This window comes from Moschus berezovskii, chromosome 12 (assembly GCF_049115385.1).
Source record: "Moschus berezovskii isolate FMDL1 chromosome 12, NW_MosBer_1.0, whole genome shotgun sequence".
Taxonomy (NCBI): Eukaryota; Metazoa; Chordata; class Mammalia; order Artiodactyla; family Moschidae; genus Moschus; species Moschus berezovskii.
Window position 1 is genome coordinate 78,643,990 of NC_142471.1, and position 25,762 is coordinate 78,669,751.

The 25,762-nt window shown below is 39.2% G+C and overlaps 1 protein-coding gene across 5 annotated transcripts in view; it reads left to right on the top strand.

Annotated features, from left to right (window-relative positions):
- Nucleotides 1-25,762, top strand: part of VTI1A (vesicle transport through interaction with t-SNAREs 1A) — a 387,110-nt gene that overhangs the window by 11,935 nt on the left and 349,413 nt on the right. For all 5 annotated transcript variants that reach the window (XR_008685737.2, XM_055424649.2, XM_055424647.2 and 2 more), the window contains exon 3: nt 2,909-3,019. Coding sequence is in view for 4 of the 5 variants with exons in the window: in XM_055424649.2 (XP_055280624.1) it covers nt 2,909-3,019 (111 nt within the window). In the remaining variant the exon portion in view is untranslated. The remainder of the gene's footprint in view (nt 1-2,908; nt 3,020-25,762) is intronic.

Sequence of the window (25,762 nt, forward strand, 5' to 3'; positions counted from 1 at the left end):
CCTGTGAAAGTGAAAGTCACTCAGTCGTGTCCGACTCTTTGCGACCCCACAGACTATACAGTCCCTGGACTTCTCCAAGCCAGGATACTGGAGTGGGTAGCCTTTCCCTTCTCCAGGGGATCATCACAACCCAGGGATCAAACCCAGGTCTCCCGCATTGCAAGCGGATTCTTTACCAGCTAAGCCACCAGGGAAGCTGAAGAATACTGGATCTTCCTGATCCGGGAATCGAACTGGGGTCTCCTGCATTGCAGGTGGATTCTTTACTAACTGAGCTATCTGGGAAGCCCACACTCTGTAAGAGTTACTTCTAATCTCACTCTCTGCAGGAGCAGCTTTATTTTAACTCCTCAGCCTCTCATGTTTGCTTCTGTTTTGAAAGTTGTTTTTTGTTTTTTTTCCAAACTCTTTTCTCTTTTTTACAATCAGCTGTTTTCCTCTTCCTTCCTGGCCTTCATGTACGAAGACTGAACTTTTCTATGCCATAGCTGCCAACCAAGATGCTTCTTCCTTCTGGTTGGTATGCTGACCATACATGGTGCATGCTTAGTTACTGAGTCGTGTCCGACTCCTTGCAATCCCTTGGACTGTAGCCCACCAGTCTCCCCTGCCCATGGGATTCTCCAGGCGAGAATGCTGGAGTGGGGCGTCATGTCCTTCTCCAGGGGATCTTCCTGATCCAGGGATCAAACCTGGGTCTCCTGCATTGCAAGCAAATTCTTTACCACTGAGCCACCAGGGACGTACAACTGGTCAATTCTTTGGATCTTGGGTTAACTTCTTAGCTTGTTGTTAAGTTCTCAGTAGCAGGGTATTTGTCTGTCTTTGCCATCAAAATCTATGTTTCAGTTCATTGGTTTACCTTCATTTTGGAGACATTGATTTACATGATGACGTTAGAAAGCTTCAGTCCTAATAACCAAAGTTTCACTATACCAAGAACTGTAAAACGTGCTTATACCCCTGTGGAGCTATGGTCATCTCCAGTTGTTACTAATATGAAGAGTTTTATCTTAGATATGTGTTTCTGTTTGTTTAAAATGTCTAAGCAGCTGACTTAATTCTGACGGCATCCTTGTTAAGGAAACATCATTATATACTGTGTTTCTGATGAGGACCCTAGGAAAAGAACTTCATTAGGATTTTACTTGTTAGGATTAGTTGTATTTCTGTTGAACAATTTGTATTAATCTCTTGGACACTGCGTGTCTCGTAATTACCATGTCTTCTACTTGACACTGGCCATGTGTGTTGTGACAATATAAAACTAGTAGTATTACCCTTGTTTCATTTCAAGTGTTTGTAATGTGTTCCCTTTTTCTTTGTCTTGCCTACTTTTAGCTAGAATGTCCTTATAAAATGCCTGAAACAAAAATGTAGTTAACACTCAGATTTTCTCTTACATGTGCTTTTGCAGTTACTTGTCTGGATGATCCTGCTTAACCTTTCTAGAACTCAGTTCTTATTAATGATTTCAGAGAAGTGCTCTAAATAATTGCATTGCTGAGTAACTGATTTATTGGTGCATCATATTTATGCTGAGACATGGCAATAATTTAAATGGTTACTGATTAAATCAAGGCTAATTAAAACTTTTTTCATTTATAAAAATTAAAGACTGTGAATTGAAACTTTTTTTTTATTTTGTTTATCTTGAGTTCTACTATTTTTACTCAGACTCTTAACACCAGACAAGAGCTGTATTAGTGCCAAGTGTGTAGTGTTTATGGGAATAATTTATTAGGGCTATTTGCTTTAAGAGGCAAAATATCTGACAACATTTTTGGATGTGAATTTATTAGACATGGCCTGAGCCAATTTGTAGTTGTTGGCTTTTATTTTTTTAATGCCAAGTATAAATAAGCTATCTTTGATACCTTACATCATGCTTGCTGTCTTTCTACTTCATCATCAGTAATCACCACTCCTGTTATTCATGTTAGTTGAGTAATTACCAAGTAAAAGATACTGTTCTAAGCACATTATAGGAATTACCCTGTTTAATCTTTATAGTTGTCTTACAAAAGGCATACTGTTTTTTAGAAATGAGACAAGGGAGACCCGAGAAGTTAAGAAGCCTGTCCGAGCTTGCATGCTAGCGAGCAGTGGAGCCTGTGATGTGAATGCAGGCGTCTGACTTGAAAGCCTGTGTTCTTAACCATCAAACTGTTTCAATGTTGCCTCTCATGAAATGCTCATGTGTTGTATCCAGGTTGTTATAAAGTGCCCTGCTGTGATTTCATAGAGCTTTGTGCAATTTAATATGTTATTATATCCATTTAGCTCCATATCCACCTGGTTATAAAGTATGAGGTTGGAGGTCACAATCACATATTGGTTGGCATATGTATTTCCTAATCAGAAAAGACTTTCCAGGAGGATTTTCACCAAATACCTGAGACTGGGCTGATATTTCATGGAGTAACTGTTTACTAATCAGAAAAGATTTTCCAGGAGGATTTTCACCAAATACCTGAGACTGGGCTGATATTTCATAGAGTAACTGTAGAAATCGTGGTGTGGGGTATCTTCTTATAGTCCTGGTGGTTTCGGGTCGGAAGACCAGACCAGTTTGGGTTGGATGACAGGATACTCCACAGACAGTAAAATCATTGTCATGGAGGGCGTTTGGCTTAGTGCCCATGGTGTTAAAAATTCTCGACAGACTCAACACTTGGGCACTCCGTGTGTCACTTGGCAAGCCCTCAGTAACTGTTTCTTGATCTTAACAAAAATGGAGCACAAAAGTGGTCCCAGTGTTCACTTGACCACAGGCAGTTTGCTCCCTGGGCCTGGTTCCTCAAGTTGTAAAACGAGGGCTTGGAATTAAACCCTTTCAGCTCTCACCATCTAGGCACGTGAAGAGTAAGCGGATGATCTAAACCATGGTTTTCTCTCACCCTTCCAGCTGGAACAAATGGATTTGGAGGTCCGGGAGATACCACCCCAAAGTCGAGGAATGTTCAGCAACAGGATGAGAAGCTACAAGCGAGAAATGGGGAAGCTCGAGACAGACCTCGTGAGTCAGATCTGGCCCTCTGTTGCGCTCACCGGTCTTTGCAGTGACCGCCACACCTTTCCTTTTAATTGCTTCCCCCACACACCTTAGTCAGCACTAAGTGCGTCGTCTTTAGGAGCTCGTGCCAAACACATGCAACAGCTTCCATTGTTTTGCTCGTAGAGCTGGCTAATGATGGACTTGAAGGTATGTTGGATTCCTGACTCACAAAATAGACCCAAGTCATTGGTTTTTGAGTTTGGATGGTATTTATTGATATTTAGCATTTATCAGAATTTTGAAATCTAATTTGGGGCCTTTCAGAGTTTGCAGGTTTTAAGCTGCATTCTTCATGGATGGACTTCAGGGGCTTGTGAATGTCCTGAAATTATATCAGTATATTTGGATGTGTGTTTCTATATGTATGCTTTTCTGAGATAGGCTTCATAGCCTTTATTACCAGAGTTTTAAAAGGGTACATTACACTTCTCCCCTCCAGGAGCTCAATTAATAATTTCTATAACGGGTCCTTTGTATTGAGTGTCTTATGAGAATATTTAGCTTTCTCTTCCTATATATCTGACTTTCAACTCCACCCACCATTAGAAAATTTAAGAATATAAATTTAAAGATATTGACATTAAAATTATTAATAATTAGAAAGTAATAGGAGCAGAAAGATACAGGCGAGCAATTCCACTTCTGGGTACATACTTCAGAAAATTGAAAGTAGGATCTTGAAGAGATATGTGTTATTGTGGCAATACCCAAAAATGGAAACAACCCAGAAAGAAAGAAAGAAGTGAAGTCGCTCAGTCGTGTCCGATGTCCAACTCTTTTTGACCCCATGAACTGTAGCCTACCAGGCTCCTCTGTCCATGAGATTCTCCAGGCAAGAATACTGGAGTGGGTTGCCATTTCCTTCTCCAGGGGATCTTCCTGACCCAGGAATCGAACCCCGGTCTCCCGCATTGCAGGCAGACACTTTACCCTCTGAGCCACCAGGGAAGCCCCATAGCTTACATTACCAGGTGAGTGGATGAACACAATGTGGTGTGTGCACACAATGGACTATTAAGGCAGCCTTACAAATGCAGGACGTTCTGACATATGTTATGGCATGGATGAACACTGAGAACATTAAGCTAAGCGAAATAAGCCAGTCACAAAAGACAAATCCTTCGTTTCCACTTAGATGAGGCGCTTAAAGTAGAAAGTAGTTTGGTGGTTGCCAAGCGCTGAGGGAAGGGGAACCGGGCAGCAGTTTTGCGGCATGAAAAGCTGTAGAAATTAGTTGCTCAGCCGTGTGAATATATTTCACCGCATTGATCTATACACTTAACATTGGTGAAGATGGTAACTTTTATATTATATGTATTTTACCACAATTAAAAATTAAAATAAAAAAAAGTGTAGATGAAGAAAGATCTGAGCTTACCATGCTGTGAGCGACAGGAGTCAGGTGTGGGCATTTTACACGTTTACCCGACTGTATTTCTGACCCTGGGGTCCACATTTATAAAGAAAGTTGAGAGTTTATAAGGACCCTTCTGCCTCTGTTTCTGCCATAGCTGTTGCACTTTTGGAAGCCACATCTCCTAGACCATTGTGTATCCTCTCTCTACAAGACCAGTGGCACTGAGTCTCATGAGAATCTCACCTGCAGTCTGGAAGTAGGCTGACTTACTGTTTTGCATATTTGTTTTACATTATCATGGGTAGTTGCCTGAGAAGCTGAGTCAGGGTATGTCAATGACTCTGATGCAATTACTTTTTAAGTTGCACGCCTATTAATTAAAAAGAAAAATCAGAATCCACGCTAGGCCTAAATTCAGGAAAGAAATGTAACTGTCTCGCTTCTGCACTTTGTACTAGATACAACTTTCCCTGCTTGTAAAAGATAGGTTCCCTTAGCAAGAATGCGAGAGAGGATGAGAAAATTGGATTGATTTAAGAATCTGATAACTTAAAATTGAACTTAGTTCTAATTAAAATTAATGTTTTAATATAAATGATTAAAGTAAAATAAATATGTATAAGGATTATTTTAGTTTGTTTACCTCATCTTTATGAAGTGCTTCTCTAAATATTTTCTTCTCTTGGTTTGTAAAACAACTAAGCATATTAGTCTGCTAGCATTGCCATACAATGTACCCCAGACTGGGTGGCTTAAACAACAAAAATGTATCTTCTTGAAGTTCTTGAGTCTAGAAGTCCAAAACCAAGGGGTTGCAAGGGTTCGTTTCTTCTGAGGCCTCTCTCTGTGGCTTGTGGGTGGCCGTCTTCTCCCTGTGTCTTCACAGCCCATATGTGTTTATGTTCTAAGTTCTTCTTCTCATACAGAAACCAGTTGTATTAGATTAAGGCTCACCCCAATGACCTCATTTTATTTCATTTAACTCTTTAAAGACCCCATCTCCACGTACAGTCACATTCTGAAGTGTTAAGGGTTAGACTTCAACACATGAAATGGGGGGACATGATTCAACCCATAGCACTAAATTTGGAGAAGGAAATGGCAACCCACTTCAGCATTCCTGCCTGGAAAATCCCATGAATGGAGGAGCCTGGCAGGCTACAGCCCATGGGGTCGCAAAGAGTCGGACACGACTGAACAACTTCACTGTACTGCAACACTACATTTAGTTTTAATCTTTTCTTCTTAATTTTTTTTCAGAAGTTAAGCTGCTTTTATGGCTTTTAAGTCAGCTAACTCAGTGTTAAGAATTTCTTTCCTAACGACTGTAATTTTGAGTAGAGCCCTTCAGGTATTTGGATATCACATAGGTAAACATTTCTTAGGTGTATTTTCTGTTATAAAGAAAAATGGAATGAGCAACTAACTATGAACTAAACATTTATTCTCTGGGCGATCACTAAGATTCTTGTGTTTATTTGTATATTTGCCACACAGTTCCCTTCTACTGTGTCAGGAAACATCCTTCACCACCACCACCACCATCACTGCCTTGTATGTGATTCACAGTTTATAAAGTGCTTTACCATGTGTTATTCATTTCATTGTATAAAGGGTAGACAGAACAGTTGTGGATTACTATCCCCAGTTTACACACGATAGAACAAAGAGGTTCAACTTGATTATGGATTCCATTCAACAAATCTTTTTTTTTCTTCCCTTTATTTTTGGCTGTGCTGGGTCTTTGTTGGTGCGCACTGGCTTTCTCTAGTTGCAGCGAGTGAGCGCTACGCTCTAGTTGTGGTGCATGGGCTTCTCATTGCAGTGGCTTCTCTTGTTGCAGAGCACAGCCTCTAGATATGCAGGTTCTGGAGTTGCAGGCTCAGTAGTTGCGGTTTGCAGACTCGAGAGCACAAGCTCAGTAGCTGTGGCACACGGGCTTCGTTGCCCCACTGCATGTGGAATCTTCTTAGACCAGGGATCAAACCCACATCCCCTGCATTGGCAGGCAAGTTCTTAATCCACTGGACCACCAGGGAAGTCCTCAAGAGATCTTTCTCGAGCTCTGTAGTAATCAGGCAGTGTCCTGGGTGCTGGAAAAAAGCCATGATTAAGAGATCAAGTTCTTGCTCTTATGGAATTTATATTGTAGTGGGGATGGTGAGAAGCAAGTAAATGCATATATCTTAATTTCAGATAGTGTTAAATTCAATAAATAAGGTGAGTAAGTTGATAGTGACTAGCAGGGCTGTTGTGACTGTTTTTGCTTGGGTGTTCTCTGCTTGAGTTGGGGAGAGAGAGAGGTGCATGTGGTTGTGGAGGGAGAGGGAAGAATGATCAGTAAGGGCATTGCAGGAGTAGTGGAGTCCTCGGCTTTTCCTCTGTCTTGATTGGAAGCGACTCTCGGGCTTTGAGAAGTAAGTGGTCCTTTGCCTCCTGTTTTACAGTTTCGTCCACTTTACCATATTTGTCACATGAGGTATTTGAATAGAAGGTACAAAATATTTACATAATTCCCTTTGACTCTTACTTTCTTCTTACATTTAATTCTTTTTTTTTAATGGAATGAAAATTATCTTCTTAAAGATGTTGGATTACTTTGTTATCCTGATATGTCTAGAAGTATTGAATCCCAAGAAAAAGTAGTAGAGATGGTCCTTCATCTTTTATTTGCAATGTTTATTGCAAATGAAGAAGTTCTCTCGTTGCCCTTGTAATATCAAGACCTTGGGGGAACATCTATGCCAGTGGGAAACGGCAGAGGACAACTCAACACTTTATTCAACCTCGTTGCCTACTTACTTTCTTTTTTCTGGCCCTTCTTCCTCCTCTGCCCATCGTTCAGCTGCCTGGATTCTTCAGGCTTCTTTTCCACTTACCCCACTGTCTCACTCTTTGTGTTATCACTCCTGTGACTTCAATGCCCACAGCTATATTCTCTTGCATTTCTCACTAAGACCTCCCTCCAGCTCTAAATTCATATTCTTTACTATTTACTGGACACTTCTAATCCAGGGTCCTTTAACCCTTAAATTTGACAATGCTAGTCATTTCAGCCTGAGCTTCAATTTTTCCCTCTTTATCTTCTTGCACATCCAGTTGGTCACTGAGAGTTAACAATCCTCCCACTTAAATATTTCCTGCTTTCATCACCACCACTGGAAGCCTTCCTGTTTCTCAATCTGGATGATTGACGTAGCCTTTTCTTCTTCTATTCTTCCAACCTAAACCATCCTTCTCTCCACTCTGGAATGATCTTTCTGACACCTTGATCTGAATAGGTCACACTGTTCCACAAAATTCTGCAGAGTTCTCATTGCGTGCTGAATCAAATTCAGGTGAACTTCTAGGCTTTCTGTTCTGTTCCATTGTTTCTTTGCATGTCTAGTAATTTTATTAGTATGTACTTGATATTTTGGATCTTTGTTAAAAAGCTTGCAATTTGTTGTTTTCCTGTGGAGTAGTGCCTCTCAATCTTTTTTTGTTGTTGTTGTTCTCACCCCACTAAGGAACTTTTTAAGACTTTTTTCTAATTGCTCCTCTTTCCCCCAGGAAATTATAATACCATGAATATACTGTGTATCTGCATAGCTGTTCATGTAATGTGGCCCTTTGTAAGGTCATGAATCTTTGTAATATTTAAAATTCTTCATCTTCCCAAGTGGGCTTCCTTAGTACCTCAGTGGTAAAGAATCCGCTTGCTAATGCTGGAGACGTGGGTTTGATTCCAGGGTCAGGAAGATCCTCTGGAGAAGGAAATGGCAACCCATTCCAGTATTCTTGCCTGAAAAATTCCATGGACAGAGGACCCTGGAGGGGCTACAGTCCATGGGGTCTCAAAAGAGTCAGAGGAGACTTACCAACTAAACAATATCTTCCCAAGTACCAGTTTTAGCCTCTGGACATAATATCACCCCGGTTGACAGTGCGTGTTGTAGAGAATGTTGTCCTTTATTTGGGCAAGCAGATGATTTGCTAATATACCCTTTCAAGGCTTATCGTTAACTTTGTTAGGACGTGTCTGGAGTTGCCTGACTTTGGGGGTATGCTTTTCTTGGATTCTATTTGAACAACTGGAATGTTCAGTGAATGTTCCACCCTCTGTTGTTTAGAATTCAATCTCCTGCTTTGCGTGACCTCCAGACTGTCCACTCTACCCATGTTTCCCTGATACATGTCCTCTGTGAGTCCTCTTGCCTCTACTTATGCAAGTTCATTTTCAGCCAAAGACTTAACAGGACACCTTTATAGATTTCTGGAGCTCCTTCTCTCCACTACTCTGCTAAATTTCACCCATCTCAGCAGTCCCCACCTCCAGGGTGTACCTCCTAAGCTCAGAGACATGATGTGTTCCATCTGGGCTCCATCCGCCATGCTATGGGGCTTCTCGGGTGGCTCAGTGGTAAAGAACCCGCCTGCCAATGCAGGAGATGCAGGAGACGCAGATTCGATCCCTGAGTCGGGAAGATCCCTGGGGGAGGGCATGGCACCCCACTCCAGTATTCTTGTCTGGGGAATCCCATGGACAGAGGAGCCTGGTGGGCTACAGTCCACGGGGTCACAGAGAGTCTACTGCAACTTAGTGACTGAGCACACACACACACATATATATTTGAAAACAACTTAAAAAATTAGAATTCATGTATTTAAGCCATTTTGTAATTTCTCCCTTCATTTTTGGTATGAGTTTAGCTAGGGCACGGTCATATCCAGGAAAATGAACCAGCTCAAAGGAGGAAAAATAATATAGTTGAGGATTTTTTCAAGTTTAAGATTATTGTTTGCTTCTTCAGAAAATAAAATCAAGCGAACAGCAACAACAACAAAATCCCTAAGCTTGTACAAACAACAGTAAAAAAACTAACATTGTGTAAAATATTTGACCAAGTCTCAGTAAATAGAAAGAGAAAGGAGCAAGTAAGAGATGTACCAGGATGAGAAAGTGGTGTGTCCAATGATGACGACGGCCTTTTCGCATCTGATGATGTACTATGATGCTGGCGCCATCTCGTGGTGGCTGTGTATAGTTGCATGTTTCTTTTTTCTTGTAACGAAGCTGAACTTTCTTTAAGACGTTACACAGAGACTACAGGATTTGGGGTGGAGGATTAGATTGTAAAAGAATGTTAGAAGTAGAGCTTTTCAGCCCCAGTATCGAGTTCACTTCTATCCCGGGTCAGTGGTGCCCAGATGCTGTCCTTTTCCTGTTTGGCAGGCTATGTGATGTGATTGTTAGCCCAGCTCCAGGTGCAGTGCCGTCTACATCAGAGAATGGCACTTCTATTGACAGTCTCAGCAGTGAGGCTGAATGGTCCTGGAAACCCAACTACCTGCAGACTATCGGAGTTGGTCCCTTAGGTCAGGGTTCAAAGGATGTGGTGGAACAGCTTGAAGCTTTTACTGCTACTGCCTGTACTCACTCTTTTAACAGGTGACTGGACAACTTGAGTATCTGAGTTTATGAGTGAAGCCAGTAGCCGTATTCTTTTTTTTTCTTTTTTTAAGTCTAAGATAGACTAAAGAAGTATAAAGAACAGAGATGAACTTTCTAAAAATTCTGACTTTAGTTGAAAGGTCAAAAACTTGACGCTTCTGTTTATCTTTTCTGTTCTTATGACTTCCTGAGATATTTTGGTTTTTTTCTGTGAAAGCTGTAGAAAGCCATGAAAGAATGTTTTAGTAATTCAGCTCATATCAGTGGTAACATGTTATAATTTTGATATTAACTATCCTTCTTGCAGGAATATAAGTGCATTCTGGATAGACATAAGAAAGCCAAACTGGACAGAATGATCTCAAGAAAATTTCCTCTACTGTGTGTACTTAATAAATAGGATTTCCATTTAAAAATTACATTTTTTATTAGATTCTCTATAAAAATAATATCTGTTTATTATGAAGTATTCTGGAAATAATTGAGAGTAGAAAGAAGCAAGGGAGAAGGCAATGGCAAGCCACTCCAGTACTCTTGCCTAGAAAATCCCATGGATGGAGGAGCCTTGTTGGCTGCAGTCCGTGGGGTCGCTAGGGGTCGGACACGACTGAGCGACTTCACTTTCTCTTTTCACTTTCACACATTGGAGAAGGAAATGGCAACCCACTCCAGTGTTCTTGCCTGGAGAATCCCGGGGACGGGGGACCCTGGTGGGCTTCTGTCTATGGGGTCACACAGAGTCGGACACGACTGAAGTGACGCAGCAGCAGCAGCAGCAGCAGAAAGAAGCAAAAAAAATCTTAGCCCTATTACCTCAAAAGATTCATATTTTACACTTTTATTTGTTTCTTTCTTATCTTCCCCTCTCCTTTGATAATTCATTGCTTTATTTTACATAATGATGATGCTAATATTTAATTCATATTCTTTCCTATTTTTTTAAGACACAAGATTCTGACAGTGGTAATTTCTATTCCTATAAATTCTTAATCATTTTAATGGGTGCATAGTATTTCAGAGTTTTCCTGGTGGCTCAGACAGTAAAGAATCTGCCTGCAGTGCGGGAGACCCGGGTTCAGTTTCTGGGTCGGGAAGATCCCCTGGAGAAGGGCACGGCACCCCACTCCAGGACTCTTACCTGGGGAACCCCATGGACAGAGGAGCCTGGCGGGCCGCAGTCCACAGGGTCGCAGAGTCGGGCACGACTCAGTGACTTAACACGCACATGCGCATGTATCAGTCAGTGAAATTAGTTTGTCTTTTGTTCAGTCCTTACAGCTTTCATTCATTCCCTCCATAATTTATTGTGCTGCAGTGAACAGAACGGGATTATTTCATCAGGGTCATTTCTCAGAAGGCAGATTACTGTGTAGAAGGGTAACAAAAATATTATAGCTCTAATTAAAATATTCCTTGGAAATTCATTTTACTGTGACTTGTCAGATCATTTTTCTTGCTGTAATTGTCTCTGTGTTTGAAGGTAAAGAACTAAAACTCATAGGCAGACCAGAGGTAAGTACTTTATGTATACCACTCATTTAACCCACAATTGCATGAAAAATACACCATTGTGATCTGTTATTACAGGAATTTTACAACTCTAGTATTAAATATAGCTGAGATTTCTTTTTCCAAGATACTTTTCCATGGAAGGTGTATTCATGCTGGTAAGGCTAACTTACCATGACTCTCCATATCTGGTCTCAACCTGATCTCATTTTATATTTTCAAGATTTCATGATCTAAAGCTGAAGAATATTTTAGTTCTCTGGATATGACTATGACCCTTTTAAGAGAAAAAGTAATACTGTATTTACATGTTACTGTCTAATTGCTAAGTCGTGTCCGACTCTTGCGACCCCCATGGACTTCATACAGCCTGCCAGGTTCCTCCATCCATGGGATTTCCTAGTCAAGAATACTGGAGTGGGTTGCCATTTCCTTCTCCAGGGAATCTTCCCAACCAAGGGATCGAACCCATGTCTCCTGCATTGCAGGCCAATCCTTTACTGCTGAGCCTCTGAGGAAGCCCTTATTTGTGTATACATATATGATTTTTCTTGTTTGATGTTATTTTCTGAGAACACTAATTCCTAAAGCCTTGATAGGTGAAATTGTTAGAAAATCATCATGCCATTGGCCTTCTTTGTAGGATTCTCATTCCAGGCTTTGACCTTGGAAATCTGTTTACAGTGTCTCCAATAATTTCAAAACTGACACAGGAAATGGATTCAAAAGTCTGTTTTCAGCTGTGGTGTTGCCTTCTGTGGGCTGCTCTGTGCTTGCCTGTCACCTTGGTCTCCTAATTCAGGATTCTGTAAAGGTTCATGTTCTTGACCCTTCTCCCCATCATGTAAACTTTAATGGGACAGTAGTATGTTTTAAATATTTTATCATTGGTCATATGTACTGAATTTGAGCTTGGCCTTAATAGATTTTTCTTCTTTTTGGCAGCCCTGACACTTTCTTCCAAAGTGACTGTTTTTAGGATGACTGCTTTGGGCTTCAGACCATTGTCTTTAGCTCCTATAGAGCTTTATGACCTGCAAAAGTCACTTCCATAACCACTGTAGTCACTGGCAAAGTTGAAGTGTGTCCTGGTATGAATATATCTCTGTGTGTGCACTTACACGTTCTTGTGTATGTATATATGTATTTTAAATTGTTGTCAGATTCCTGAGAAGCTATTACAGTTTTATTGGAAGATTTCTTTTACTATCTACTCATTTTTTTAATCATTGAAATTAAAGTTTTAATGTTGTCTTATGGTGGAGGAGCAAGTTTCTATTATGACTTTTATGTTATTTCTAGTGGTTTGAGTTTTCTAAGCAGATGAAGTGTGTATTTTCTGGATATGGTGTTAAATTGTTTTAAAACAGATAAAGAATTATGAAGTTTATTGTTTTTAATGCAGCTGTCTCTGCTTATAATCCTTCTTAAATGACTTAGCAAATTATTATCGGCTTTTCTGTTGTTTATTTGTTTTGCCTAGCCACTTTGATCTTATCTAGGAAATAAAGAGGAATGATAAAAATAGGTAAGATTTTTGAAAGATGAACTATAAGCTGGTAATAAATTTGGCTTCGTTGTTAGTCACTAGATGGCACTGTTTATTTGCAGAGTGCCTTTTTTTTTTTTTTTTTTTTAAAGAACTGGTAGTAACTGAAATTACTGCCTCATGAATAAAATATTTCTGATGGGATTTGCATTTCTATATTGGCTGAAGACACTGTTGAATGTTTTATTAACCAGCCCAGTGCAACTGTCAGCCTATTAAAGAGATCCATTGGTCCCTGTTTAGATAAATAAACTAAATAAATCCAATTCGTCAAATTGTGTTCCTGGCTGTTTATTTTCCATTCTTTTGATGTACAGTTTATTTTAAGTTAAAGCCACATTGGTTTAAAAATTAATGGGAAAATGTTATTTGGTGTTTGGAACATGAAGAAACTAATTGCCATCGTCAAAAAGCCAGCTCTGTTTTAATCTTAAATTGTTTGCTCTTAGATAGTAAACTTTTTACTGGTTGCTGGTAAACTGTCCCATGCTCAAAAATAGCCTGATATTCTGCAGATATGTGGCCAAAGACTGTTATCAAGATTTGTTGAAACCCTCTTGAATTTCTCTGGGAAAAGTACTATGTAGCTTAAAAGATAAGTCTTTTGCTTGTTTTTTTGCCTTTGGGTCATGCTCCTTTTTCACACAGGGTATACTATATTCTTTGGGGTTTCCCTGGTGGTAAAGAATCTGCCTGCCAGTGCAGAAGACACAGATTCCATCCCTGGGTCAGGAAGATCCCGTGGAGAAGAAAAGGGCAACCCATTCCAGTAGTCTTGCCTGGGAAATCCCATGGACAGAAGAGAGCCTGGCAGGCTACAGTCCATAGGGTTGCAAAAGAGTCAGACACGACTTATGGACTAAAACAACATCAACAACGTGCTATTCCTTGGAAAGAAGAGTAGCTAATTGAATTTTAACTAGAATATCTTTTATCAGAGCACTTGCCAGACAGTGTCTCGGTAAGTGCCAAACTTTGAAGGGGGTGACAGTGATGTTGTGATGTTGCTAGGGCATCCAAAGGCCTCAAGGCTGTTGCTCCATACAGATGCCCACACACATTCAGTGCCCTCTTAAAGCTTATGTTCTAAGGGATCTTGAAGCTCAAAATGTAACTATTGAATACGACTGACTGAGCTAGAGATTTCATACTCAGGCCCTGGGGTTAAAACATACTCACATGAAGCGTGTCACTCTTGTGCTTTGCTACGCTGAAGTAAGTGAGCAACTGGAAATGACACATCATGACTCCAGCTATGCTTTCTCGTTTCTTTTTGCATGAATCTTCCACTGTTCTTCATGCCGTTCTTATTGTCTTTTATCCAGTTCCACATTTGTGAGGTTCAGAACAAAGCTTAAAACAGAATAGGCACTTCTGACTTAACTCATAGCTTTTAGGAGCACTGAGCTGCTTATGATGAAGATGGAACCAGATCTGGTCTCCAGGGTGAAGGTTTTTCAACTGTGTAATAGTGGTTGAAGAGTTTTGCTATGTTACCTAGTTTAAGCTTTCCTGAACAAGAACTTAAAAGGGAGCTAGAAGAGATTTCTCTGCCAGAGACTTTTTCTCTTGATTTCAGATCCCTTGGAAATCTACCAGGTCATGGACCACGCACATAGACAGTCTCTTTTTGACTTGTTTTGTTTAACGTTCTGTCCTTTATTCCCCCAAATGGAAGATTCATTTTTAAGAATAAAAACCAAGAACAAATGTGGAGTCAAATTCGTCTTCTGACGTTTGTCTTAAGAAGTTCATCAGATCATGGATTAAAAGCCTTTGCTAGAAATGCCTCTGAAATGCTGAAGTGTGGTCAGATTGGGAAACATCATCAAAAAAATGGGATTTTATCCTCAGTGCTTTTTATTAGTTCTTGAGGCACCTTGTGCCTTTGCAAATTCACAGAAGCTTCCGTAGGTACAAACACGATCACAGAAGATTTGGAGGAGGTGTACAAATTTTCTCCATTTGGTTCTGTTAAATATTGTTTAATACAAGATATCACTGTCTTAGGCTTGAAAATCACTGTGAAAATGGCGATTTCTGTTATTGGTTGTAAAGAATTTGACCTGTAATTGCATTCTTAAAATGGAGACAGTCAGATTTTATGGTTTGGAAAGTCATACAGCCTGGCATTGGTCTTGGTGTGAAATGTTCAATTATAGAAATGAAATGAATTTCTTAAAAATGTATTCTGTACTTAAAAAAAACAGGGGTGCCCTGTGTTAATTTTGTCTGAGTTTTTTCTATGACACCCCTCAATTTTCATAATGAAGCATAGCATCTTTGCATATTAAATGACTGATATTTTTTGTTTCATTGTTTTCTTATTTTGACTTTTTAATATAAACCTAGTCTACAAATACATTTCAACTGAAATAAAACTAGAGTTGTCTATAATATGACTAGAATTGTTATAAATATGGCTATATATAATAGTTTTTTATAGTGAAGCAATCACCATTTTTAGAACCTTGCAGATTTCTTTTTAGCTTCAATGAAATTTAAGTTTTTCTCTTTCTACTCTTTTTTTTTATTTTAAAGGACATGGTTCAGCACCATCCTGTCTGATTCAGGATTCTTATTTGATGGCTTTATTTACCCTTAAAAAATATCATACATGTATTGTAGGACATTGGTTAGAAAGGTCCATCTCATACTTTTCTAATATTGTACGAAGCTAAATTTGGTCACAGACCACAGAGAAGAAGTGTGAAATAGTGAGAAAAGCCCAAGGAATGCAGACCCAAGACTTCAGACATGGCATATTCCTTCTGCGCTTCAGTTTCTGGATCTGCAAGTTTGGGTTGTCATGTCAAGTCTGCTTATCTAATGGGGAAGGGTGGGGGTCAAATAAGATAATAAACGTGCAAATACTTTGAGAACTTCACTGATTTGCAGTCAGTGGCTTTGCTGTGCACAGTAGTAACCCTGGAATTAAAGAGTTTAGAGGTTAAAGTAACTCCAAGTCAGAATATTCTCTCAGTATCCTAAACCTTCCTTCTCAGTGCTTCAAGACGGACTGCAGGAACTTACACAAAGGATGGAAACATGAAATCTTCCTTCGTATTCTCAGATATGACCATGTATGTTGAATTGCTTTTGTATTCTAGCACATTTTGTTTCATGAAAGATGTTTTAGAAATTAATCTATGCAAGCAAGGTTTCTCCTTGACCTTGTGGTCAAGAAGAGTCAGAAGTAGAAGAGTTATGATACTCTATATTATTTTATACTATTTTATTGTATGTATCTTATTACTAGTTAGGGTTATATTTGTACTGAGTTTTTCATCTAGAGTTCAAAATACATGTTGAATTATTAACTTTAAATTTTCTTCCTATTTATTCCTTAATTTCTATCAACTGACATTCCCCAGAAACTGTTAGAAGTTACTGTTTTTGCATTGTTATGTCACTGGCCTTACATACCAATACAGAGAAGGAGAAGGGCGAAGGTTCTGTAATATTTGTTAAAGTGCAAGTGTTAGTCGCTCAGTCATATCCAACTCTTTGCAACCCCATGGACTGTAGGCCACTAGGCTCCTCTGTCCATGGAATTCTTCAGGCAAGAAGACGAATAGATTGCCATTCCCTTCTCCAGGGGATCTTTGCCCCCCAGGGAGTGAACCCAAGTCTCCTGCATTGCAGGCAGATTCTTAACCATCGGAGTCACCAAGGAAGCCCCAGTAGTTAAATATTGTGTTAATATCAACAAAGAATTGACTTTAGCATATCTAAGGACAACATAGCTTTATAATTAAAAATCCACATAGCTTTATAATTTAAAAGTTTCAAATGTTGCCATACACTGAGAATTTGATTTATGATATGTCCCTAATATATAGTAATACCCAGCTAGAAATAATATGGTGGAAATTGAAATTATTTAAATCGAATTTTTCCTAGTAAAACATACTATTAAAATTAACTTCAAACTGAAGAACAAGCAAGGAATCTGAGGAAGAGAACTTTCAAACTTCTTTCTGTTCACTTCATTAGTTTTAATGTGGAAAACTGTGGTTTTCAACAGTTTGCTGTTGTTTTGGTATAGATTGCTAAAAACAACTTATATGTATTTAGAACTTATCAAGCATTGTTCAAGAGAGTACAAAGAAGGAATACGACATACTCTTCAAGGGGCTCATAGTTGATGATTTTCTTACTTGGGTAAGTGAAATGTTGGAGGTTCTGATGGTAGAGTATGTGAGAGAGCACACTCCCAGGGAGGGGCTTCCAGCCCAGGTGTCTGTGCAGGAATGAAGTGGGTTGGTGAGGGAAGGCACCTAGTAAGAGGGAATACCCATACTGAGACTTGAAGGGAGAAGAGGAATTTGGGAGAAGCAGGGTCTCCTCAGGCTGGAAGAATAACAAACAAAGTGGGGAGGAGGGAGTGTAATATGGTCGAAGGGAGGAAGCAGAGACCTTGAGGGTTTAACATCCTTCAGGTGTAGCATGTGGGACTAGGGCCTTAGTTCCCAACCTTGCTCCACACTAAAATCAACTGGGGGTCTTTAAGAACTCCTGCCACCTAGCACCCACTCCTGGACAATTGCAGCTTAATTGGTCTGGGTCCCCACTTGGGCATTAGCCCTTGATGAGCCTGAATGCTTGGCAAAGCCTTGCAGGTTAAGCTGAGGAGCTTGGCCTTTATTCATTTGTGATTAGATGCGATTGAAAGATTACTTTTGCTGGGTAATGCGCTTGCTTTATATTTCATGAAGCATTTAAAACAATGATGCTGTTTCTTTTATGGGAGTTGCAGTGCCATTTAACTTGCTTTCACTTTTTCTCTCAAATCTTCAGTGCTATTTTTTAAAAATAAAGAAAACTTGGCAAAATTCAGTATCTTACAGTGACAGTTACTCTCATGTCTTTTGCATGAAATGGCTTTAGTTAATTTCCTCTTGGTTTAAAGTTAGGTACCCCGATAGCCACTATTTGGGGGAAACAAGTGCCATAGCATGAATAATTTTTCTCCCTCAGTAGTAAAACAAATCTTTTAACTTCCCACTTGAGCCTCGAACAAAACAGAACCCTCAGCCTTTAATTTCATACTACTAAATAGACTGTGCCTCTGACCTTTTACTTTTGGTCAATGCCAGTAGAACATCTTCATGTGAATTTTTTGTTTGTAAGTATGAACTTTGCTTTGGAAATGGGTATAGTCCTTTATAAGAATAGAAATGGTTTTATGTTCATAAAAGTTATATATATGTGTGTGTGTGTGTGTAGTTTCTGGATTTAGTAGGAAAAAACTATATATTTTTCCCTTCCTCTGTGACATTTTGCAAGACTGACTATAACTTAATTCTGTACAAGAATTGTCAAGAAATTGCTAGTAATCTCTAATCAGAGAAAAAGAAGTACGGATGTAATGGATAAATAGGGTTCTGTTATGACCAACATCTTCATTGATCTTAACAGAATTGCTCTTTGCCTCCCCTGTGTCTGTATTTTCTGTTGGCAGTAAGCCGAATGAATTTGGAACAGAAAGAAAGAGAACATCTACTTGGTTCCAAATGATGATAGCTGGGCATTGGTGTAGGGAAAATCACTTACAACTTGATAGTAGAATTACTAGAGGATTTCTCTTGTTTAGGGGAGAAAATTGAACTTCCTTTTGTGGCCAGGTTGGAGAGTTTCTAATTTAATATAACCCATAGCTTATGATATCAATTTAAATCTTATAACCATCATCTCAATGGTATTTAGAGTTTTTAATTATGAAATAACTTTTATACTTTTTCTAAATTGCAGTCAAAAAGGACTCAGAAAAAAAATACTATGCAGTGCCTTAATTGGTATTTTAAGATCTATTTTGTTAAAGTAAAGTAGCTCTTAGGTTTTTTTTTTCTTTAAACACTGTGAATTGATTGAAGAGTCTGGTTTATGGTTATATTACTTTACTATAGACTCTGCAGTCAGAGAGATTATCTTCATGAAATTTCAAGATGTTTTCATTACAATATTCACAAATTTACATCTTGTTAGCTACTATTTTCTCAGGTAGGTTCTAAAGCATTAATATTTCCATGTGTCTAGAAATACAGATTTGGGTAAGATTTTTGTCAGTGCATTTTATAGCTGAGAGGTCTTTCTATTTTCCTAGTCTGTTCAGAGATTGTCAAAGTAGCAAAATTACAATTTCTAATTCAAACAGAAGGTGGCCATAGATGGCACTGTGACTCTCACCGATATTTAAAATATACCATATTGTGGCACTTTTGGAGAGAAATTTCCAAGACCAAATTCAGCCGCAACAGCCCCTTTGTATTGAGTTTACTTTTCAGTCTGAGGATGAATGATTTTAAACCCAGCAGAACTAGAAATGCTAACTCTATTTTTTAACATTAGTAAATAGATTACAGGCAGCTGTACTTCTTGAGCCCTCAGTAATGTTTTCCAAAATGGTGTCTCTTAATACTGTCTCTGCAAAATCTTTTAACATAGGTGCAGTGACCAGAGATGCCAATTAAAGCACACCCATGACTCATTCTCATCTCCAGAAAGGGTTATTGAAACCTTGCCACTAAATCAAGGGTTCTTGCCTTTTGAATTCTGTCATGGCTGGGGCTAAACAACTGTCATTGGCAAGTGACAGGAGGCAGAGGCAGCAGGGAAAAGGAAAAGAGAGAAGGTAGGAGTAGGGGAAGAGAAGTATGGGAGAGAGGGAGGGAAAGCACTCGGTATGTACAGAGGGTGGGGGTGCTGGCAGCGGCTGCCTCAGTGCCAGTTTGCTGAGACTCATGCAGTGATCTGCCTACTCCCGCTCTGTCCTGATACTTTTCATGTCTTTCTGGAATCTGGGTGGCACCAAGAAATAATCTCTAAGGACAAATCAGAGTCATTAGGTTCCCATTTGCCTACAGTCTTTTCCAGTCCTCCAATTTAAAAAAAAAAATAAGTATTTTACAAATTTATGGTTTTTGGGTTTTTTTTTTTTTCTAATTATTACTCCCTCAGGTAGATTCTAGGGAAATACTTTCCATAGGTCTGGAAATATAGATTTGCATGTAAATCATCACATGCACATTCCACCCAGCCAGGAATGTTAACTATATCTGTGAACTCCATGTTACATACTTGGGGATCTGTTGTATTTCTATCTTGATACTGATATTTTAGTAAAGTCAGGATGCTTGCTTTGGGGGACAGAAAATATAAGATCTTTTTTTTTTTTTTCTCACTGAATGCTAGTTTTAATGGTAGGTTTTCTCTTTGGTCTAGAACAGAGGTTCTTACCCTCAGAGCTATGGAAATTTTGGACTGGATGATTCTTTGTTGTAGGTGTGAAGAAGGTTTCTGTGCCTTGTCGGATGTTTAGCAACATGTCTGGCCTTTACCCACTAAATGCCAATAGCTCACCCCACTCATGATGATCAAAAAAATGTCTCCAGATATTCCAAATGTCCCCACTGAAGCAACATTATCCCTAATTGAGAAGCCCCCAGTTTAGAAAGATCACTGATAGAGATTTTAAAAGGAAAGGGAAAGAAAGTTAACTGTTGAGAGCCTCTAATAGGCTAGATGGACTTCCCTGGTGGCTCAGACTGTAAAGAATCTGCCTGCAATGCTGCAGACCTGGTTTGAGCCCCAGGTTGGGAAGATCCCCTGGAAAAGGGATTGGCTGTAACCTCCAGTATATTCCATGGACAGAGGAGCCTGGCAGGCTACAGTCCATGGAGTCACAAAGAGTCGCTCAGGACATGACACTTTCAATAGACTAGAGTTTATAATTCAAGCATTTGAAATTTAAAAAACCTAAGACATTTTCCTAAGGTCTTATAATTTGGATCTGGGAATTGAAATCAAGTCTATCTCACCCTAAAGCTGATAAATCATACAGCTTTATACATTTCTCTTTAAAGAGTCACTAAAGTCTCTGTTAGTTCCAGTGTGTCCAGTTTAAAGAAAACTTGGGTCAACAAGTAACCTACATTTATTTCATATAGACTGTAAACCAAAAGAAGCAGGTGATGTAGTAGGAGTTCACTGAATTAAGCATCAAAGTTCTGGCTTTGGGTGTCAGCTCTGATACTGACTAGCTAGTGCCATTAGGCAAGTCATCATGCCCCAACTTCTTCAACTCTGAAAGCCAGGGGTCAACCTCCACATTCTTTAAGATCTGTGAGCTATGTCATCTAACGATATTGAAATGGGAATGCTTGGTATTTTAAGACCAGCAAAGGTTTTCACGTTGCTTTAGAACTATTCTGTATGCAGTTTAGGACAACCGGTTTACTTTGGAACTTTGGGCTCATTTGATCTATTAGTCTCATGTTGATATGTCTCTCATTTCTGCAATCCCTAGCTGGTTATTCACTGCATTTGGAAAGCCTTTTCTAATTACCTTTGTGTCATAACACATTTTGTTTACTTCACACTTGCCCTGGCACTTATGTTATTCACCTGTATAAAAGTACACACTGTTTCCATGTCAGAGCTGAAATATTTTATTGATTTTCACTTACTTATGTTTTATTACTCCCCAAATTATAAGATCTTCAAGAGAAAAGACTAGGTCTTCCCACTTTTAAGTTTTCCGAAGTAGTTAATAAATGCTATATGCATAGAGCATATTCAGTAAGTGCCTACTGAATTAAGAATTTGCCATTTTAAAGCAAAGTTTTTTCAGATAAAACATCTGTGATACATGGTGAGTCCGCAAAACATTTAAGTATTCCAACCAGACATCTAGCGTAAATTGTTCTTTAAGCACAATATCTGTTTAACTTTAGTGGAGCAAAATAATAATGTCATGTGTTGCAATATGTTTTTTCTCTGTTCTGATTCCTTTTAAATTTCTCAGACCTGGGAATTAAGATGCTTTAAGGATGAAGTTTCTGAAATGCTCCATTGAGTACATCTTTTCAGAAATAGCCATCTGTAGGAAAATATGACATATTCATTGGCAGAGAAGAGCTGATAAATACAATTTGATATAGTATTTCGGCAAACATTTCAATAACTTTCTGACATTTTCCTGTAGTTCTTATTTGCCTTATCAATAGTGGTAGTGACATATGATTGTCAACTTTTTATATTAAGACCAAACTAATAAATTAAACATGTTATGTTTATATCTGATGAAAGCTGACGTTTTAGAAGGGTGTTAGAATATCCTGACAGGTCCTGTTCATAAGCTTCTTTGGTATAAATATGCAGATGACATCTTTAGATATTGTTTGTACACATGCTGATAGAAAGTCTTGACAACGTAACAAATGCAAATGTCAACCTCACAATTTAACCTTTCTGTGTAGAGAAAGATGTTAGTTTTAAGTTACATGTATCTTTTAACTTTATTTCAAAGTTTTTATTATTTTTTAGCCTGTTATCACTACTGTTTCATGTACAGCTGAAAGCAGCCATTGCAAGAAGGTTTATGCTTGCAAGCTTTTCTCCATCATGTTCCTGCTTAAACAATTGCAACTGCGTGGACATATTTATTTTTCTAATTCTTCAGGTTATTTTCTGCATTTGTTTCCTATCTCCAGAATCTTTTTGTGGCATCCTTCTATTTATGGTTACAAAATATTTGGGGTTAATAATAAAACCTAAGGAAAACATTATGAATCCCCCTCCCTGCTCCCAACACATACTTTATTGTTAAAGCATTTCTTATAAAACTTTGCCTGTGCTAATATCTAACAGTTTAGAGTGTCATGTAGCACTTTGTAAAAATTTTGGCTTATAAAGGCTCAAATGGGGACAGCAGTGGCTGGGCTGGAAAGAACATTGGGCATTCTAGTTAGGAGACCTGGATTTAAATCCAGCCTTAGCCATTAACTTCCTTTGGGAATTTTTGCTGGTCACCTATCATTTGCAGGCATTCCTTCCTCATCTATAAAATGAGAATAAAAATACCCATCTTTCTTACCTGTGTGTGCGAGAATACATCATGAAAATGCTTTGGAAATTGTATCTTGGAAAACACATGGGAAAGGCATGTCATGAAATCCTTATTAAAGGACTTTTATGTAAGAAATCATCCTTGATTTCTTCTTGTTTACTCTCTCTTTGAAAGAATATTCTTCTGCTTAAATGCTATCTAAAACTAGTTGTGGACACCTTTAAATCCAAGATTGTATAGTCACTGAATGCAGAAACCATTAGAAATACTATCACAGGTCCACATGTACCACCCCCCCACACACCCCAGTAAGTAATCGTTTGTTGTTGTTGTTCTATGTCTAAGTTGTGTCCAACTCTTTGTAACCTCATGGATTGCAGCATGCCAGGTTCCTCTGTCCTTCACTTTCTCCTGGAATTTGCTCAAATTCATGTCCATTGAGTTGGTGACGCTATTCTAACATCTCATCCTCTGCTACCCTCTTCACCTTTCATTTTAATCTTTCCCAGCACCAGAGCCTTTTCCCGTGAGTTGGCTCTTTATATTAAGTGGCCAAAGTATTGGAGTTTCAGCTTCAGCATCAGTCCTTCCAATGAATATTCAGAGTTGGTTTCCTTTAGGATTGACTAGTTTGATCTCCTTTCTGTGCTCTCAAGAGTCTTCTCCAGCACCACAGTTCAAAAGCATCAATTCTTTGGTGCTCAGCCTTCTTTCTGGTCCAACTCTTACATCAGTACATGGCTACTGGAAAAACGATCACTTGGATGATATGGACCTTTGTTGACAAAGTGATATCTCTGCTTTTTAATACACTGTTTGGGTTTGTCATAGCTTTCCTTCCAAGGAGCAAGCATCTTTTAATTTCAAGGCTGAAGTCACCATCTGCAGTGGTTTTGGAGCCCAAGAAAAGGTTATCTGTCACTTCTTCCACTTTTTCCCCTTTTATTGCCATGAAGTGATGAGACCGGATGCCATGATCTTAGTTTTCTGAATGTTGAGTTTTAAGCTGGCTTTTTCACTCTCCTTTTTCACCTTCATCAAGAGGCTCTTTAGTTCCTCTTCACTTTCTACCATTAGAGTGGTATCATCTGCATATCTGAGATTGTTGATATTTATCCCAGCAACCTGATTCCAGCTTGTGACTCACTCAGCCCGGCATTTTGCATGATGTACTCTGCATGTAAGTTAAATAAGCAGGGTGACAATATATAGCTTTGAGGTACTCCTTTCCCAATTTTGAACCAGTCTGTTATTCCATGTTCAGTTCTAACCGTTGGTTCTTGACCTGTATACAGGTTTCTCAGAAGACAGGTAAGGTGGTCTGGTATTCCCATCTCTTTAAGAATTTTCCACAGTTTATCGTGATCCGCACAAAAGCTTTAGTGTAGTCAAAGAAGCAGAAGTAGATGTTTTTTGGAATTCCCTTGCTTTCTTCATGATTCAGTGAATGTTGGCAGTTTGATCTCTGGTTCCTCTGCCTTTCGCAAACCCAGCTTGTACATCTGGAATGTCCCAGTTTACATACTCTGAAGCCTGGCTTGAAGGGTTTTGAGCATAACCTCACTACCGTGTGAAATGAGTGCAGTTGTACAGTAGTTCGACTGGACTCAATAGCTTTGGTCAACTTCAGCTAAATGATCCTTAATGTTCCCTAACATATCACATTAAAGACTCAGATCTATTATTTCTTAACCTACACACAAGCCTTTCAGTCATATCCTTGATTTTTATCACACATTGGTAAATGAACACAATTCAGTGTACTGTTAAGATAGTATCACTTTTTTTAGGAGGTAAAGTAAACTCAGCATTTGGGAAATTGTGTAGGTGTGTATGTCTTTTCCTTTTTAAAGACTTATTGATTTCATTTTTTGGCTATGGCGGGTCTTTGTGGTGGCGCGTGGGCTTCTCATTTCAGCTGCTTCCCTTGTGCTGGAGCACGGACTCTGTGTGCTGGCGTCAGTCGCTGCAGTGTGTGGGCGCAGTAGTTGTGGTACGTGGGCCTGGTTGCTGTGTGGCACGTGGGATCTCCCTGGACCAGGGATCACAGCAGTGTCCTTTGCATTGCAAGGCGGATTCTCAATCACTAGGTCCCCAGGGAAGTTCAGGCATATATATTTTATAAATGCTCTGCACCTGGGTTGAGAAACGCTATGATAGAGTTAGGAAAATTTTTAAGAGAGGGTGTTTCTACAATATTATTTCTTTGAGAAGTATAGTAATACAGTTTTCCAATCTAGTGATTATTTTTTAAATCTGTATTTGAAAGCTGCTGCTAAGTCACTTCAGTCGTGTCCGACTCTGTGTGACCCCATAGACGGAAGCCCACCAGGCTCCCCCGTCCCTGGGATTCTCCAGGCAAGAACACTGGAGTGGGTTGCCATTTCCTTCTCCAATTGAAAGCTAGAGTAATTTATTTATTTTTTGGCCGCATTGCAGCTTGTGGGATCTTAGTTCCCCAACCAGGGATCGAACCCACGGCCCCAGAGTTGGAAGTACAGAATCCTAACCACTGAACTGCCAGTGAATTCCCTAGAGATTCTTTAGAAAAGTAGAATTGGCTGCCTATGAGTATTATTGGTAAGAGTCTTGTTGTTAGAGTTAGTGAAAGTGCTGATAGAAAAATCAGAGAAAATGAATGAAAAATTTAGGTTGTTGTCATTAAAATGCTTTAAAAGGAAAAGATGGATAAAACTAATTAGTAAGCTATGTGCTTGCTCAGTCATGTCTGACTCTTTGCCACCCCATGGACTATAGCCCACCAGGCTCCACTGTCCATGGGGATTCTCCAGGCAGGAATCCTGGAGTGGGTTGCCATGCCCTCCTCCAGGGGATCTTCCCAACCCAGGGATTGAACCCAGGTCTCCTGCATTGCAGGCAGATTCCTCACTGCCTGAGCCATCATGGAAGCCCAGGAAGCTATAGGTTGTGGTATTAAGTCAAGTTATATTATTTTTTATAATCATGTTAGTGGTTTAATATAATAGAATCATAATTTTTAACAT